Raw genomic sequence first — 16,843 nt, forward strand, 5'->3', positions numbered from 1 at the left:
ATTTCAATTGAAGAATCCATAGACTCTAACCACTTCTGGGAAAATTGGAAAACACAAATAGTTATCTATCCAAAATAGAGATGTCTGGGTAAACCACTTCAAAACATATATATTTTATATAACAAAGAACAAACAGCAAAAACACATACATGAACAATAGAAAATATTAGTTAGATATTATTATTATATTAGTTAGTTATTACTTAGAATCAGCTATTAAAGACCAGAACCCACTGGATTCTCCAATTCCATTGAATGAACGACAGGACACAATACAACCCCTCCAACCCTAACAGGCCTGTGGTGTTGATGGAATAATACATGAAATTATTAATTATACAGACAACAAATTTCACCTCACTATATTTAAACTCTTTAACATCATCCTCAGCTCTGGCATCTTCCCTAAAACTTGGAACCGAGGACTGATCACCCCAAACCACAAAAGTGGAGACAAATCCGACCCCAATAACTACCGTGGGATATGTGTCAACAGCAACCTTGGGAAAATGTATCTGCATTATCATTAACAGCAGACTCATACATTTCCTCAGTGAAAACAATGTACTGAGCAAATGTCAAATTGTCTTTTTACCAAATTACCGTATGACAGAACACATATTCACCTTGCACCCCCTTATTGACAAACAAAACACAACAAAAGCAAAGTCTTCTCATGCTTTGTTGATTTCAAAAAAGCTTTTGACTCAATTTGGCATGAGGGTCTGCTATACAAATGGATGGAAAGTGGTGTTGGGGGAAAAGCAACATTATAAAATGAATGTACACAAACAACAATTGTCCGGTTAGAATTGGCAGAAAACACACCCATTTCTTTCCACAGGGCCGTGGAGTGAGACAGCTTGATCCCCACCCTCTTCAACATATATCTTATTGAACTGACGAGGGCACTAGAACCGATTCTGTTCAGACCTGGGCCCTGACAGTAAATCTCAGTAAGACCAAAATAATGGTGTTCCAAAAAAGGTCCAGTCGTCAGAACCACAAATACAAATTCCATCTAGACATTGTTGCACTGGAGCACACAAAAAACGATACATACCTTGGCCTAAACATCAGCGCCACAGGTTACTTTCACAAAGCTGTGAACGATCTGAGAGACAAGGCGAGAAGGGCCTTCTACGTCATCAAAAGGAACATCAAATATGACATCCCAATTAGGATCAGGCGAAAAAGACTTGAATCGGTTATAGAGCCCATTGCCCTCTATGGTTGTGAGGTCTGGGATCCGCTCATTAACCAAGAAAAACTGAGAAAACTATAACGCTGTTTGGCCCTAAACAGAGAGACACAGTGGCAGAATACCTGACCACTGTGACTAACCCAAGATGAAGGAAGGCTTTGACTATGCTCAGACTCAGTGAGCATAGCCTTGCTATTGAGAGAGGCTGCCATCGGCAGACCAGCCTCTTAAGAGAAGAGAGGCTATGTGCTCACTGCCCACAAAATGAGGTGGAAACCGAACTGCATTTCCTAACCTCCTGCCCAATGTATGACCATATTAGAGACACGTATTTCCCTCAGTTTCACAGACCCACAAAGAATTTGAAAACAATCCAATCTTGATATTGGTTGAAATACAGTACCACAGTGTGCATCACAGCAACAACATTTGTGACCTGTTGCCACAAGAAAAGGTCAACCAGTGAAGAACAAACACCACTGTAAATACAACCCATATTTATGCTTATTCATTTTCCTTTTTGTACTTTAACTATTTGCACATCGTTACAACACTGTACATAGCCATACTATGACATTGGAAATGTCTCTAATTCCTTTTAAACTTTTGTTGTTTATTATTGTCTTTCACTTTGGTTTATTATCTATTTCACTTGCTTTGGTAATGTAAACATGTTGCCCTTTGAATTGAAGAGAGAGAGAGTTGATTTTATCACCTGGTATGTGATAGGTATGACACCAGTCTTTGACCGGTACCCCCTGTACATAGCCTCGCTAGTTATTTTATTGTTCCTCTTTAATCATTTGTTATTTTTCTATTTTCTTATTTATTTATTTTTTACTTCAGTTAATTTTAGTAAGAAATTCTTAATGAAACGGCATTGTTTGTTAAGGGCTTGTAAGTAAGCATTTCACTGTAAGGTCTACTTCACTTGTTGTACTCGGTACATGTGACATACAATTTGATTTGATGATTTGACTGAATATGTACAGGGTTTTACAACCTTTGTCTGGAATAAAAGCCGCAAATTAAACACTAAACAACATCCTATGACAAAGTCCAAAGGTGCCACCTCCTACTCCTACTGCTGGGTGTAATCATTAGTCCAAACAGTTCCAAAAAAAACGAGAGATTCTATTGGACAGATTAAGGTAGGTCCCGCCCCGTTTCGTTCCGTTTACGAAACGTTTTGCAACAGAATCGGGATAATGACTACACCCCTGTTAACGCTAATGTTCCCTGGCGAATGTTTGCGGAAGTGGAAGCTTGAACAAATAACAGTTCAATTAATAATCTCTGTTGTATGCGAGATACACTCAACTTTTTCAATGATCTCGTTATTTGCGTCGTTGGTTTACAATGAATGTGTCAAAAATCAGCAACACACATTGACGAGTATTTAGTTATTTGTTCTGCCCTCCCAAAACAACTGGAAACGCGTGAGCTGTCCTACTACGTCGTCGTCAGCTGAGACAGGCGACATGGCGACTTCAGCGGGCTTCAAGGTGCTGAGGATTAAAATATATATATACATTTGCTTTGTTTTGTTCGAATTGTCAACGGATCATGTTGTCTGTGAGGTTTTGTAAATAGTTTAACCGAAAACAGTTGGCTAGAAGTTGAACAAAACCATTGTCGACACTTGACAGTTAACGTTAGTTAGTAGAAGTTGCCTGTCCAGTTTGCAGAGTCGTGCAGATTCATGTGAAACAACGTGGTTTGCCGTCATAAGAAGTTACTTGTAAAACGTTGAACCTGTCGACTTCCAGAATAGCAACAGGCTCATATTGTTAGCTTTCATAGTGACAAGTCGAGCTAACTTGTTGTACTAACAACCACCAACACAAACATGCAAAACAGTTTAAAAGTTGTCAGGAAGTTGGTTGAGCCAGCTACCTAGTTAGCCACAACATCACATTTCCGAAAAGGTAGAAAGGTGAAAGAATGTGAAATTGGTCAATGTTCAAAGAGCAAAATTATAAACAATGAAGAAAATGTATCCCATTACATTGTCACATGGAAATAGCACTTGATTTGGATGAAGTTAGCTAGCTAGCTAGGTACGCTAAGTCTCCAACAACAACATAACATGAGTTGTATTCATCTCTGAATGTGTTTCCCTCTTTTCTCTCTCAGGTTCTATATGAGCATGATGGAGTTTTTATACACACCAACCCAGAAAGGAGTGAGGAGCAGGATTCTCTGACTTCAGGATCCCTGCGTGTCCTAGACCAGGTATGTCGATATGAAACAACAGAATGAGATTTATCCTTCCCTGTTATGATGTCCACAGATCAGACTGAACATTCCTTCTCGTCATTTCTACCAGGATGGAGACATAGTGCTGGAATATAAACCCGTGGAAGATGTTGACCACTCTGCCATGCTGTGTGCTGCCAAGGTTAGACATTATTTACATATCTTTTGATGTAATATTCCATGTTTCAGGTCATCATAAACAAAGTGTACACATGTGCGTATATTAAAATACTAACAAGATTTCTCTTATCAATCTTACTGGTACATTCATATAGAAAAACTGCTAATTGGCGTTTGGCCACAACTGTTAGCTGGTGCTGATAACACAGACAGACAGTGCAATTTGTTTAACATGGAAATGGCTGTTCTATCAGTCAGCCTACAGTAGCAGCCAATGTGTGGTGTTCAGTGTAGACCTACATTTCATGAGACCTTTGGGGAAAAAAAACACACACAGGGCTTCACGTGAACCTGTTTATCCACTTGTCCTTCAGACCAGGAGGTGACTGGAAATGGTGTTTGATGCAAGAAACCACTTAAAATACAATTAATTATTATTCTGACATTATTACAGGGAATTAGACAAATTATACTACCTTCTGCCTATTGGATACTTATATTATTCAAGCCTGTCTCAAAATATAACACTGCCCCTTTAAGACAAAAACAAAAGCCCTTTACCTGACTCACGTTTCAAAGATGTCTAGAAATGTACATGTTTTGTGGTCTTGTAGGAAGCAATCACTCCCCTATTGCTGACTACAGATCTATCACTGGGCTAATACCAAGGTAATTAGAGCAGTAAAACTAAATGTCATACCCGTGGTATACAGTCTGATATACCACAGCTGTCAGCCAATCAGCATCCAGGGTTTGAACCACCCAGTTTGTAACTGTGTGTGTATAGGACTACTGCATCTCTGATTGGTTATGCCACCGGTCTGTGTAGAGTACGGGCTGAGTGGTGCCTGTCAATGCAATAGAATCACACACCGATGCGTTCTGATTACAACAACATCTCTTGCATCGTTAGTTCTGCACAATTTGTTTTGTTTCGTTATGTTGCGTTGGAAGTGGCTAATATCGCATCGACTCGATCACAATTCGTTTTGTTTCGTTATGTTGCATTGAAAGTGGCTAATATCGCATTGACTCGATCACAATTCCCACAGTAAAGGGAAATGTTGATAGTGTTAACTAAAGGGGGGAAAACTCTATAAAGTGGAGTGAAGTTCAATCTCGTGCTTCTCTGCGCGGGCTGATATTTCGTCTGTGCAGTGTCCGCACAGCTTAAAGGGAACATTAGTCAGGATTATGGTGACAACACTCCACATTTTTATATGTTGGCTTGGCTGTATCCATGGTGACACATCGGTTGTCTTGAGAGCTCGACGATGACTGTCAAACCACAGTCTGGCTCCAATCACCTTGGTCATGTGACAGCAGCATCGCTTCATGTTTCCTGACTCTGTTTCTCTGCTGCACTAGAGTGCAGATGTTCTAGTGATCTCTGACTGAAATAAAAACCCTTGAGAGCAGACATGCAACAGGAAACCGAAGCCCAGAACTATATCCTGATTCCTGAATCTAAAATGGTTCATCCTGGTCGTGATGAAAACGCATAGCTAGCTCATCTCTTCATGGAAACTAAACTCTCCTCTCTCTACCAGCCACTCAGGACAGATGTCTGTCAGTTTGGTTCTCTGTGGAGAAAATTTTATTCTCTTTCTCTGTCAAAACCGGTTTAATTTGAATAGCCTCTCATAGTATTTCCAGCCTTTGCTGTATCTATTTGTACCACTACCTACCCAGCCAGAACTATGTACTGTATATAGATAGTACAACATTTTGGGGTCACTTCGACATTTCTGAAAAACAGCAGATAAAAAAAATAAAAAATGGAATATCTACATTGGCGTACAGAGGAGCATCATCAGAAACCATCACTCCTGTGTTCCAATGGCACGTTGTGTAGCTAATTCAAGTTTATAGTTTCAAAAGGCTAATTGATCATTAGAAAACCCCTTTTCACAGAACAGTGCAATCGGAGGCCCCGGTGCATAACTGAGCAAAAGGGCAAGTACATTTGTGTCTAGTTTGAGAAACAGATGCCTCACATGTCCTCAACTGGCAGCTTCATTAAATAGTTGCTGCAAAACACTAGCCTCAACATCAACAGTGAAGAGGCGACTCCGGGATGCTGGCCTTCTAGGCAGAGTTCCTCTGTCCAGTCTCAACATCAACAGTGAAGAGGCGACTCCGGGATGCTGGCCTTCTAGGCAGAGTTCCTCTGTCCAGTCTCAACATCAACAGTGAAGAGGCGACTCCGGGATGCTGGCCTTCTAGGCAGAGTTCCTCTGTCCAGTCTCAACATCAACAGTGAAGAGGAGACTCCGGGATGCTGGCCTTCTAGGCAGAGTTCCTCTGTCCAGTCTCAACATCAACAGTGAAGAGGCGACTCCGGGATGCTGGCCTTCTAGGCAGAGTTCCTCTGTCCAGTCTCAACATCAACAGTGAAGAGGAGACTCCGGGATGCTGGCCTTCTAGGCAGAGTTCCTCTGTCCAGTCTCAACATCAACAGTGAAGAGGCGACTCCGGGATGCTGGCCTTCTAGGCAGAGTTCCTCTGTCCAGTCTCAACATCAACAGTGAAGAGGCGACTCCGGGATGCTGGCCTTCTAGGCAGAGTTCCTCTGTCCAGTCTCAACATCAACAGTGAAGAGGCGACTCCGGGATGCTGGCCTTCTAGGCAGAGTTCCTCTGTCCAGTCTCAATGTCAACAGTGAAGAGGCGACTCCGGGATGCTGGCCTTCTAGGCAGAGTTCCTCTGTCCAGTCTCAACATCAACAGTGAAGAGGCGACTCCGGGATGCTGGCCTTCTAGGCAGAGTTCCTCTGTCCAGTCTCAATGTCAACAGTGAAGAGGCGACTCCGGGATGCTGGCCTTCTAGGCAGAGTTGCGAAAAAGAAAGCCATATCTCAGACTGGCCAATAAAAAATAAAAGATTGAGATGGGCAAAGAACACTGACACTGGACAGAGGAAGATTTAGAAAAAAAAGTGTTATGGACAGAAAAATCTGAGTTTGAGGTGTTAGGATCATAAAGAAGAACATTCATGAGATGCAGAAAAGATGCTGGAGGAGTGCTTGATGCCATCTATCAAACATGGTGGAGGCAATGTGATGGTCTGGGGGTGCTTTGGTGGTGGTAAAGTGGGAGATGTGTACAGGGTAAAAGGAGATGGTCTGGGGGTGCTTTGGTGCTGGTAAAGTGGGAGATTTGTACAGGGTAAAAGGAGATGGTATGGGGGTGCTTTGGTGCTGGTAAAGTGGGAGATGTGTACAGGGTAAAAGGAGATGGTCTGGGGGTGCTTTGGTGCTGGTAAAGTGGGAGATTTGTACAGGATAAAAGGATATGGTCTGGGGGTGCTTTGGTGCTGGTAAAGTGGGAGATTTGTACAGGGTAAAAGGAGATGGTCTGGGGGTGCTTTGGTGCTGGTAAAGTGGGAGATTTGTACAGGGTAAAAGGAGATGGTCTGGGGGTGCTTTGGTGCTGGTAAAGTGGGAGATTTGTACAGGGTAAAAGGATATGGTCTGGGGGTGCTTTGGTGCTGGTAAAGTGGGAGATTTGTACAGGGTGAAATGGATCTTGAAGAAGGAAGGCTATCACTCCATTTTGCAACACCATGCCATACCCTGTGGACGGCGCTTAATTGGAGCCAATTCCCTCCTACAACAGGACAATGACCCAAAGCACAGCTCCAAACTATGCAAGAACTATTTAGGGAGGAAGCAGTCAGCTGGTATTCTGTCTATAATGGAGTGGCCAGCGCAGTCACCGGATCTCACCCCTATTGAGCTGTTGTGGGAGCAGCTTGACCGTAGGGTACGTAAGAAGTGCCCATCAAGCCAATCCAACTTGTGAGAGGTGCTTCAGGAAGCATGGGGTGAAATCTCTTCAGATTACCTCAACAAATTGACAACTAGGATGCCAAAGGTCTGTAAGGATGTAATCGCTGCAAATGGAGGATTCTTTGACAAAAGCAGAGTTTGAAGGACACAATTATTATTTCAATTAAAAATCATTATTTATAACCTTGTCAACGTCTTGACTATATTTCCTATTCATTTTGCAACTCATTTCAGGTATGTTTTCATGGAAAACAAGGACATTTCTACATGACCACAAACTTTTGAACACTACTGTACATAGTACAGTATATGGGGTAGGTGTGTGTACTGTATATAGATAGTACAGTATATGGGGTAGGTGTGTGTACTGTATATAGATAGTACAGTATATAGATAGTACAGTATATGGGTAGGTGTGTGTACTGTATATAGGTAGGTGTGTGTACTGTATATAGATAGTACAGTATATGGGTAGGTGTGTGTACTGTATATAGATAGTACAGTATATGGGGTAGGTGTGTGAGTAGACCTGTATTCTCTCTCCCAGGAGTCTAGCTCTGTGTTTGAATGGGGCCAGCGGCACCAGGGTCCGAGCCAAGACCCAGGAGACCAGCCTACCAGGCAGGTGGAGCACCAGCTGAGCTGTGAGACAGAATGGGACATGGTTCACACTGTTCAGTTCAGGAAGAAACCCAGCAACCATGAAGGTGAGTGGAAGAGAACACCCTAGAACACAGCAGAACACCCTAGAACACAGCAGAACACCCTAGAACACAGCAGAACAGAGTAGGCCCAGGTAGGCCACAGTAGAATGGCCATTGATTTGACCTTTTTATTTAGTCAGGGAAAGTCATGGAGAACATATCAATGTTTTAGCATCATCATGCTTCCTCTATGGAGAGACAAATGTCACTATTCCTTACCTGTCCAGCTGATATATTGTCATTACCTGGAGCCTACTGCAATGACAAATGTCACTATTCCTTACCTGTCCAGATGATATATTGTCATTACCTGGAGCCTACTGCAATGAGAAATGTCACTATTCCTTACCTGTCCATATGATATATTGTCATTACCTGGAGCCTACTGCAATGAGAAATGTCACTATTCCTTACCTGTCCAGCTGATATATTGTCATTACCTGGAGCCTACTGCAATGAGAAATGTCCGGTTTCTGGAACCACAATGTCTAGTACTGGAACCACAATGTCTAGCACTGGAACCACAATGTCTAGCACTGGAACCGCAATGTCTAGCACTGGAACCGCAATGTCTAGCACTGGAACCGCAATGTCTAGCACTGGAACCGCAATGTCTAGCACTGGAACCGCAATGTCTAGCACTGGAACCGCAATGTCTAGCACTGGAACCGCAATGTCTAGCACTGGAACCGCAATGTCTAGCACTGGAACCGCAATGTCTAGCACTGGAACCGCAATGTCTAGCACTGGAACCGCAATGTCTAGCACTGGAACCGCAATGTCTAGCACTGGAACCGCAATGTCTAGCACTGGAACCGCAATGTCTAGCACTGGAACCGCAATGTCTAGCACTGGAACCGCAATGTCTAGCACTGGAACCGCAATGTCTAGCACTGGAACCGCAATGTCTAGCACTGGAACCGCAATGTCTAGCACTGGAACCGCAATGTCTAGTACTGGAACCGCAATGTCTAGCACTGGAACCGCAATGTCTAGCACTGGAACCACAATGCAACATAATTGTTGTTCTTGGCCTTGCCGTTCTGTGGTTCTTCCTGGCAAGACTTAACCTTGTTAAGCGTGCAGCGGTCTCTCTCATATATACAGTATATTTCTCTCTCTCTCTCCCTCCTCTCTGGCTGGTCTCTCTCATATATACAGTATATTTCTCTCTCTCTCCGTCCTCTCTGGCTGGTCTCTCTCATATATACAGTATATTTCTCTCTCTCTCCGTCCTCTCTGGCTGGTCTCTCTCATATATACAGTATATTTCTCTCTCTCTCTCCCTCCTCTCTGGCTGGAATTCCAAAACACCTCCCCTCTTTACGTCCAGAAGCTGTTTTAGCAGAGCGACCATGATTAAGTTGGTTGGAGGAGAGGAGACTAATTGCTTCACTTTTCCCACAGTACGATCAATCTTCTCCAGCAGGCCCTTGGGGGATTAATCAGGCCTCCTGCTACTTCCTGCTCTGCAGACATTTAAATGTCAAGCGAGTCAAATGAAAAAGCATTACACATGGAACTATACAACTATAGATGAAGGGTGGCATGGACGTTGTGCTGCTTGTCTCTCTGCATTAGGAAAACCCCTAGCGAGAATACACACACATACTCTAATTTGTGTGTGTGAGTAAATGTGTAGTGTTGTGTATCTAAACCCCCCCCCCCTCCTCTCTCTCCATCTCTCCCCCACCTCATTGTGAGTACATGTGTTGTGTATCTAAACCCCCCCCCCTCTCTCCATCTCTCCCCCTCTCTCTCACCCCCACCTCATTGTGAGTACATGTGTAGTGTTGTGTATCTAAACCCCCCCACCTCTCCACCTCCCTCACCACATTGTGTGTTTCTGTGTATATCCTGTCTCTAAACCCCTCTCTCCCTCTCTCTCCAGGTGCTCCTCCTCAACCCGCTCCCATCCCAGAGAAGAGTAAGGGTTCCCGGCTGTTCTTCCGTCTCAGTGACCTGGCCTCGGTCAGGGTGAAGGAGGAGGGCTGGTCCTACCTGGTGTTCACCCTCAGAGACCGCAACATGGGGGTTGAGCTGCCTGCCCTACACTTTCACCAGGGAGGTAGTGAAGTCTTCCTGGACTGTCTCAGGAAATACATGCTGCTGACAGAGTACGTAGACCAGACAGTACATATACATGTTGAGATGCATGCTGCTGACAGAGTACGTAGACCAGACAGTACATATACATGTTGAGATGCATGCTGCTGACAGAGTACGTAGACCAGACAGTACATATACATGTTGAGATGCATGCTGCTGACAGAGTACGTAGACCAGACAGTACATATACATGTTGAGATGCATGCTGCTGACAGAGTACATAAACACACTCCACTTCGTCTCTCAAAAATAGAACTGCGGGAGTTGGGCTAGGCGAGGGAGTTGGGCTAGGCGAGGGAGCGGGGCTAGGCGAGGGAGCGGGGCTAGGCGAGGGAGCGGGGCTAGGCGAGGGAGCGGGGCTAGGCGAGGGAGCGGGGCTAGGCGAGGGAGCGGGGCTAGGCGAGGGAGCGGGGCTAGGCGAGGGAGCGGGGCTAGGCGAGGGAGCGGGGCTAGGCGAGGGAGCGGGGCTAGGCGAGGGAGCGGGGCTAGGCGAGGGAGCGGGGCTAGGCGAGGGAGCGGGGCTAGGCGAGGGAGCGGGGCTAGGCGAGGGAGCGGGGCTTGGCGAGTCTAATACAACTTATTCCACTTAATTCAAATGTAAAAAAATAGTTTTTAAAAACAACAACAGCTTTAGCAATGAAACAGCCAGGGAATAGTGTTGTATGTATTGCCTCTGGTAACACTGGGTACGTGGTGATCTGTGTGTTCCTCGAAGGGCCACTGTCCTATGTCAGCCAAGGCTCAAGCCCAGTCCCACGGTGAACACAATTACAGGTTAAACAGACAGTCACTAGTGGACCGAGCAGAGCAATCACGCCCTGGACAGACACACTCCAGAACACACTGCGCTCTCGAATCGAAAGTCAAGTCTTTCCCAGTGCTGGAGATGATTGCTTTCAGGAAAGTATGACCCCCCCCCCCCCCCCCCCCAGCCAGATGTAGCCTATTCTGCTGTAAATAAAAAACAGTGACCCGGTGCCCACACACCAGGTGGTCTAGTTAGTTCTGTGGTCGCATGTGAAGAGGCGTTAAGTCTGAGGGCGTGTCCCAAATGGCACCCTATTCCCTATATAGTGCTCTACTTTTGACCAGAGTCCTATGTGCCCCGGTAGAAAGTAGTGCACTATATAGGGAATAGGGTGCTGTTTTGGTACACTTCCTGAAAGTGGTTTCTGTTCTGCTTCCACTCTGCCAGGTTCAGTTTAAAACATAAATAAAATGAATGCATTTTTATTTGTCACCTGCTTTCGTAAACAACAGGCAGATTTAGACGAGCTTTGAAATGCTTACTTTAAGGCTTCCCTTTTCCAGCAATGTAGAGAGAAAGATACAACCCTCTGCTGCTATCCCCCCTGTGGTTCCTCTCTGCTGCTATCCTCCCTGTGGGTTCCTCTCTGCTGCTATCCCCCCTGTGGTTCCTCTCTGCTGCTATCCCCCCTGTGGGTTCCTCTCTGCTGCTATCCCCCCTGTGGGTTCCTCTCTGCTGCTATCCCCCTGTGGGTTCCTCTCTGCTGCTATCCTCCCTGTGGGTTCCTCTCTGCTGCTATCCTCCCTGTGGGTTCCTCTCTGCTGCTATCCCCCTGTGGGTTCCTCCTATCCCCCCTGTGGGTTCCTCCTATCTCCCCCTGTGGGTTCTTCCTATCTCCCCCTGTGGGTTCCTCCTATCCCACCTGTGGGTTCCTCCTATCCCCCCTGTGGGTTCCTCCTATCTCCCCCTGAGGGTTCCTCCTATCTCCCCCTGAGGGTTCCTCCTATCTCCCCCTGAGGGTTCCTCCTATCTCCCCCTGAGGGTTCCTCCTATCTCCCCCTGGGGGTTCCTCCTATCTCCCCCTGGGGGTTCCTCCTATCTCCCCCTGGGGGTTCCTCCTATCTCCCCCTGGGGGTTCCTCCTATCTCCCCCTGGGGGTTCCTCCTATCTCCCCCTGGGGGTTCCTCCTATCTCCCCCTGGGGGTTCCTCCTATCTCCCCCTGGGGGTTCCTCCTATCTCCCCCTGGGGGTTCCTCCTATCTCCCCCTGGGGGTTCCTCCTATCTCCCCCTGGGGGTTCCTCCTATCTCCCCCGGGGGTTCCTCCTATCCCCCCTGGGGGTTCCTCGTATCCCCCCTGGGGGTTCCTCTCTGCTGCTATCCCCCCTGGGGGAGTCCTCTCTGCTGCTATCCCCCCTGGGGGGTTCCTCTTATCCCCCCTGGGGGTTCCTCTTATCCCCCCTGGGGGTTCCTCTTATCCCCCCTGGGGGTTCCTCTTATCCCCCCTGGGGGTTCCTCTTATCCCCCTGTGGGTTCCTCTTATCCCCCCTGGGGGTTCCTCTCTGCTGCCATCCCCCCTGGGGGTTCCTCTCTGCTGCCATCCCCCCTGTGGGTTCCTCTTATCCCCCCTGTGGGTTCCTCTCTGCTGCTATCTCCCCTATGGGTTCCTCTCTGCTGCTATCCCCCCTGTGGGTTCCTCCTATCCCCCCTGTGGGTTCCTCTCTGCTGCTAACCCCCCCTGTGGGTTCCTCCTATCCCCCCTGTGGGTTCCTCTCTGCTGCTAACCCCCCCTGTGGGTTCCTCCTATCCCCCCTGTGGGTTCCTCCTATCCCCCCTGTGGGTTCCTCCTATCCCCCTGTGGGTTCCTCTCTGCTGCTATCCCCCCTGTGGGTTCCTCTCTGCTGCTATCCTCCCTGTGGGTTCCTCCTATCTCCCCTGTGGGTTCCTCCTATCTCCCCTGTGGGTTCCTCCTATCCCCCCTGTGGGTTCCTCCTATCCCCCCTGTGGGTTCCTCCTATCCCCCCTGTGGGTTCCTCTCTGCTGCTATCCCCCCTGTGGGTTCCTCCTATCTCCCCTGTGGGTTCCTCCTATCTCCCCTGTGGGTTCCTCCTATCCCCCCTGTGGGTTCCTCCTATCCCCCCTGTGGGTTCCTCCTATCTCCCCTGTGGGTTCCTCCTATCTCCCCTGTGGGTTCCTCCTATCTCCCCTGTGGGTTCCTCCTATCCCCCCTGGGGGTTCCTCCTATCCCCCTTGGGGTTCCTCCTATCCCCCCTGTGGGTTCCTCCTATCTCCCCCTGTGGGTTCCTCCTATCTCCCCCTGTGGGTTCCTCCTATCTCCCCCTGTGGGTTCCTCCTATCTCCCCCTGTGGGTTCCTCCTATCTCCCCCTGTGGGTTCCTCCTATCTCCCCCTGTGGGTTCCTCCTATCTCCCCCTGTGGGTTCCTCCTATCTCCCCCTGTGGGTTCCTCCTATCTCCCCCTGTGGGTTCCTCCTATCTCCCCCTGTGGGTTCCTCCTATCTCCCCCTGTGGGTTCCTCCTATCTCCCCCTGTGGGTTCCTCCTATCTCCCCCTGTGGGTTCCTCCTATCTCCCCCTGTGGGTTCCTCCTATCTCCCCCTGACTTGGCAAGTTAAATAAAGGTTAAATAAAGGTTAAATAAAGGTTAAATAAAGGTCAAATAAAGGTTAAATAAAGGTTAACTAAAGGTTAAATAAAGGTTAACTAAAGGTTAACTAAAGGTTAACTAAAGGTTAAATAAAGGTCAAATAAAGGTTAACTAAAGGTTAACTAAAGGTTAAATAAAGGTTAACTAAAGGTTAAATAAAGGTTAACTAAAGGTTAACTAAAGGTTAAATAAAGGTTAAATAAAGGTTAAATTAAAAATAAAAAATTGATTAAGATTTTTCACTTCCAACTAAAAAATGGTCTCGACCAAATTATTCAAAATTCTAATTACTTTGTTTGGATGCAAGTAATTCTCGGCAAGTGTAATTTATCCTACTAGTAGTACGTTGCAGGTGCCTACAGTGTAATTTATCCTACTAGTAGTACGTTGCAGGTGCCTACAGTGTAATTTATCCTACTAGTAGTACGTTGCAGGTGCCTACAGTGTAATTTATCCTACTAGTAGTACGTTGCAGGTGCCTACAGTGTAATTTATCCTACTAGTAGTACGTTGCAGGTGCCTACAGTGTAATTTATCCTACTAGTAGTACGTTGCAGGTGCCTACAGTGTAATTTATCCTACTAGTAGTACGTTGCAGGTGCCTACAGTGTAATTTATCCTACTAGTAGTACGTTGCAGGTGCCTACAGTGTAATTTATCCTACTAGTAGTACGTTGCAGGTGCCTACAGTGTAATTTATCCTACTAGTAGTACGTTGCAGGTGCCTACAGTGTAATTTATCCTACTAGTAGTACGTTGCAGGTGCCTACAGTGTAATTTATCCTACTAGTAGTACGTTGCAGGTGCCTACAGTGTAATTTATCCTACTAGTAGTACGTTGCAGGTGCCTACAGTGTAATTTATCCTACTAGTAGTACGTTGCAGGTGCCTACAGTGTAATTTATCCTACTAGTAGTACGTTGCAGGTGCCTACAGTGTAATTTATCCTACTAGTAGTACGTTGCAGGTGCCTACAGTGTAATTTATCCTACTAGTAGTACGTTGCAGGTGCCTACAGTGTAATTTATCCTACTAGTAGTACGTTGCAGGTGCCTACAGTGTAATTTATCCTACTAGTAGTACGTTGCAGGTGCCTACAGTGTAATTTATCCTACTAGTAGTACGTTGCAGGTGCCTACAGTGTAATTTATCCTACTAGTAGTACGTTGCAGGTGCCTACAGTGTAATTTATCCTACTAGTAGTACGTTGCAGGTGCCTACAGTGTAATTTATCCTACTAGTAGTACGTTGCAGGTGCCTACAGTGTAATTTATCCTACTAGTAGTACGTTGCAGGTGCCTACAGTGTAATTTATCCTACTAGTAGTACGTTGCAGGTGCCTACAGTGTAATTTATCCTACTAGTAGTACGTTGCAGGTGCCTACAGTGTAATTTATCCTACTAGTAGTACGTTGCAGGTGCCTACAGTGTAATTTATCCTACTAGTAGTACGTTGCAGGTGCCTACAGTGTAATTTAATTTATCCTACTAGTAGTAAGTTGCAGGTGCCTACAGTGTAATTTATCCTACTAGTAGTAAGTTGCAGGTGCCTACAGTGTAATTTATCCTACTAGTAGTACGTTGCAGGTGCCTACAGTGTAATTTATCCTACTAGTAGTACGTTGCAGGTGCCTACAGTGTAATTTATCCTACTAGTAGTACGTTGCAGGTGCCTACAGTGTAATTTATCCTACTAGTAGTACGTTGCAGGTGCCTACAGTGTAATTTATCCTACTAGTAGTACGTTGCAGGTGCCTACAGTGTAATTTATCCTACTAGTAGTACGTTGCAGGTGCCTACAGTGTAATTTATCCTACTAGTAGTACGTTGCAGGTGCCTACAGTGTAATTTATCCTACTAGTAGTAAGTTGCAGGTGCCTACAGTGTAATTTATCCTACTAGTAGTACGTTGCAGGGGCCTACAGTGTAATTTATCCTACTAGTAGTACGTTGCAGGTGCCTACAGTGTAATTTATCCTACTAGTAGTACGTTGCAGGTGCCTACAGTGTAATTTATCCTACTAGTAGTACGTTGCAGGTGCCTACAGTGTAATTTATCCTACTAGTAGTACGTTGCAGGTGCCTACAGTGTAATTTATCCTACTAGTAGTACGTTGCAGGTGCCTACAGTGTAATTTATCCTACTAGTAGTACGTTGCAGGTGCCTACAGTATAATTTATCCTACTAGTAGTACGTTGCAGGTGCCTACAGTGTAATTTATCCTACTAGTAGTACGTTGCAGGTGCCTACAGTATAATTTATCCTACTTGTTGCAGGTGCCTACAGTGTAATTTATCCTACTAGTAGTAAGTTGCAGGTGCCTACAGTATAATTTATCCTACTTGTTGCAGGTGCCTACAGTGTAATTTATCCTACTAGTAGTACGTTGCAGGTGCCTACAGTATAATTTATCCTACTTGTTGCAGGTGCCTACAGTGTAATTTATCCTACTTGTTGCAGGTGCCTACAGTGTAATTTATCCTACTAGTAGTAAGTTGCAGGTGCCTACAGTATAATTTATCCTACTTGTTGCAGGTGCCTACAGTGTAATTTATCCTACTAGTAGTACGTTGCAGGTGCCTACAGTATAATTTATCCTACTTGTTGCAGGTGCCTACAGTGTAATTTATCCTACTAGTAGTACGTTGCAGGTGCCTACAGTATAATTTATCCTACTTGTTGCAGGTGCCTACAGTGTAATTTATCCTACTTGTTGCAGGTGCCTACAGTGTAATTTATCCTACTTGTTGCAGGTGCCTACAGTGTAATTTATCCTACTTGTTGTAAGTTGCAGGTGCCTACAGTGTAATTTATCCTACTTGTTGCAGGTGCCTACAGTGTAATTTATCCTACTTGTTGCAGGTGCCTACAGTGTAATTTATCCTACTTGTTGCAGGTGCCTACAGTGTAATTTATCCTACTTGTTGCAGGTGCCTACAGTGTAATTTATCCTACTTGTTGTAAGTTGCAGGTGCCTACAGGGTAATTTATCCTACTTGTTGTAAATTGCAGGTGCCTACAGTGTAATTTATCCTACTTGTTGTAAGTTGCAGGTGCCTACAGTGTAATTTATCCTACTTGTTGTAAGTTGCAGGTGCCTACAGTGTAATTATCCTACTTGTTGTAAGTTGCAGGTGCCTACAGTGTAATTTATCCTACTAGTAGTAAGTTGCAGGTGCCTACAGTATAATTTATCCTACTTGTTGCAGGTGCCTACAGTGTAATTTATCCTACTTGTTGTAAGT

General features: G+C 45.6%; 1 protein-coding gene across 1 annotated transcript in view; it reads left to right on the plus strand.

Annotated features, from left to right (window-relative positions):
- Positions 1-2,419: 2,419 nt before the first annotated feature.
- LOC109886758 (TBC1 domain family member 15) overlaps positions 2,420-16,843 on the plus strand; it is a 56,472-nt gene continuing 42,048 nt past the window's right edge. Inside the window, 5 exon segments of the mRNA XM_031816103.1 lie at positions 2,420-2,709; positions 3,341-3,439; positions 3,534-3,605; positions 7,921-8,080; positions 9,969-10,194. Of these exon segments, the coding sequence (XP_031671963.1) occupies positions 2,686-2,709; positions 3,341-3,439; positions 3,534-3,605; positions 7,921-8,080; positions 9,969-10,194 (581 nt within the window). The 5' untranslated portion in view covers positions 2,420-2,685.

This window comes from Oncorhynchus kisutch, unplaced genomic scaffold (genome assembly GCF_002021735.2).
Source record: "Oncorhynchus kisutch isolate 150728-3 unplaced genomic scaffold, Okis_V2 scaffold743, whole genome shotgun sequence".
Lineage (NCBI taxonomy): Eukaryota > Metazoa > Chordata > Actinopteri > Salmoniformes > Salmonidae > Oncorhynchus > Oncorhynchus kisutch.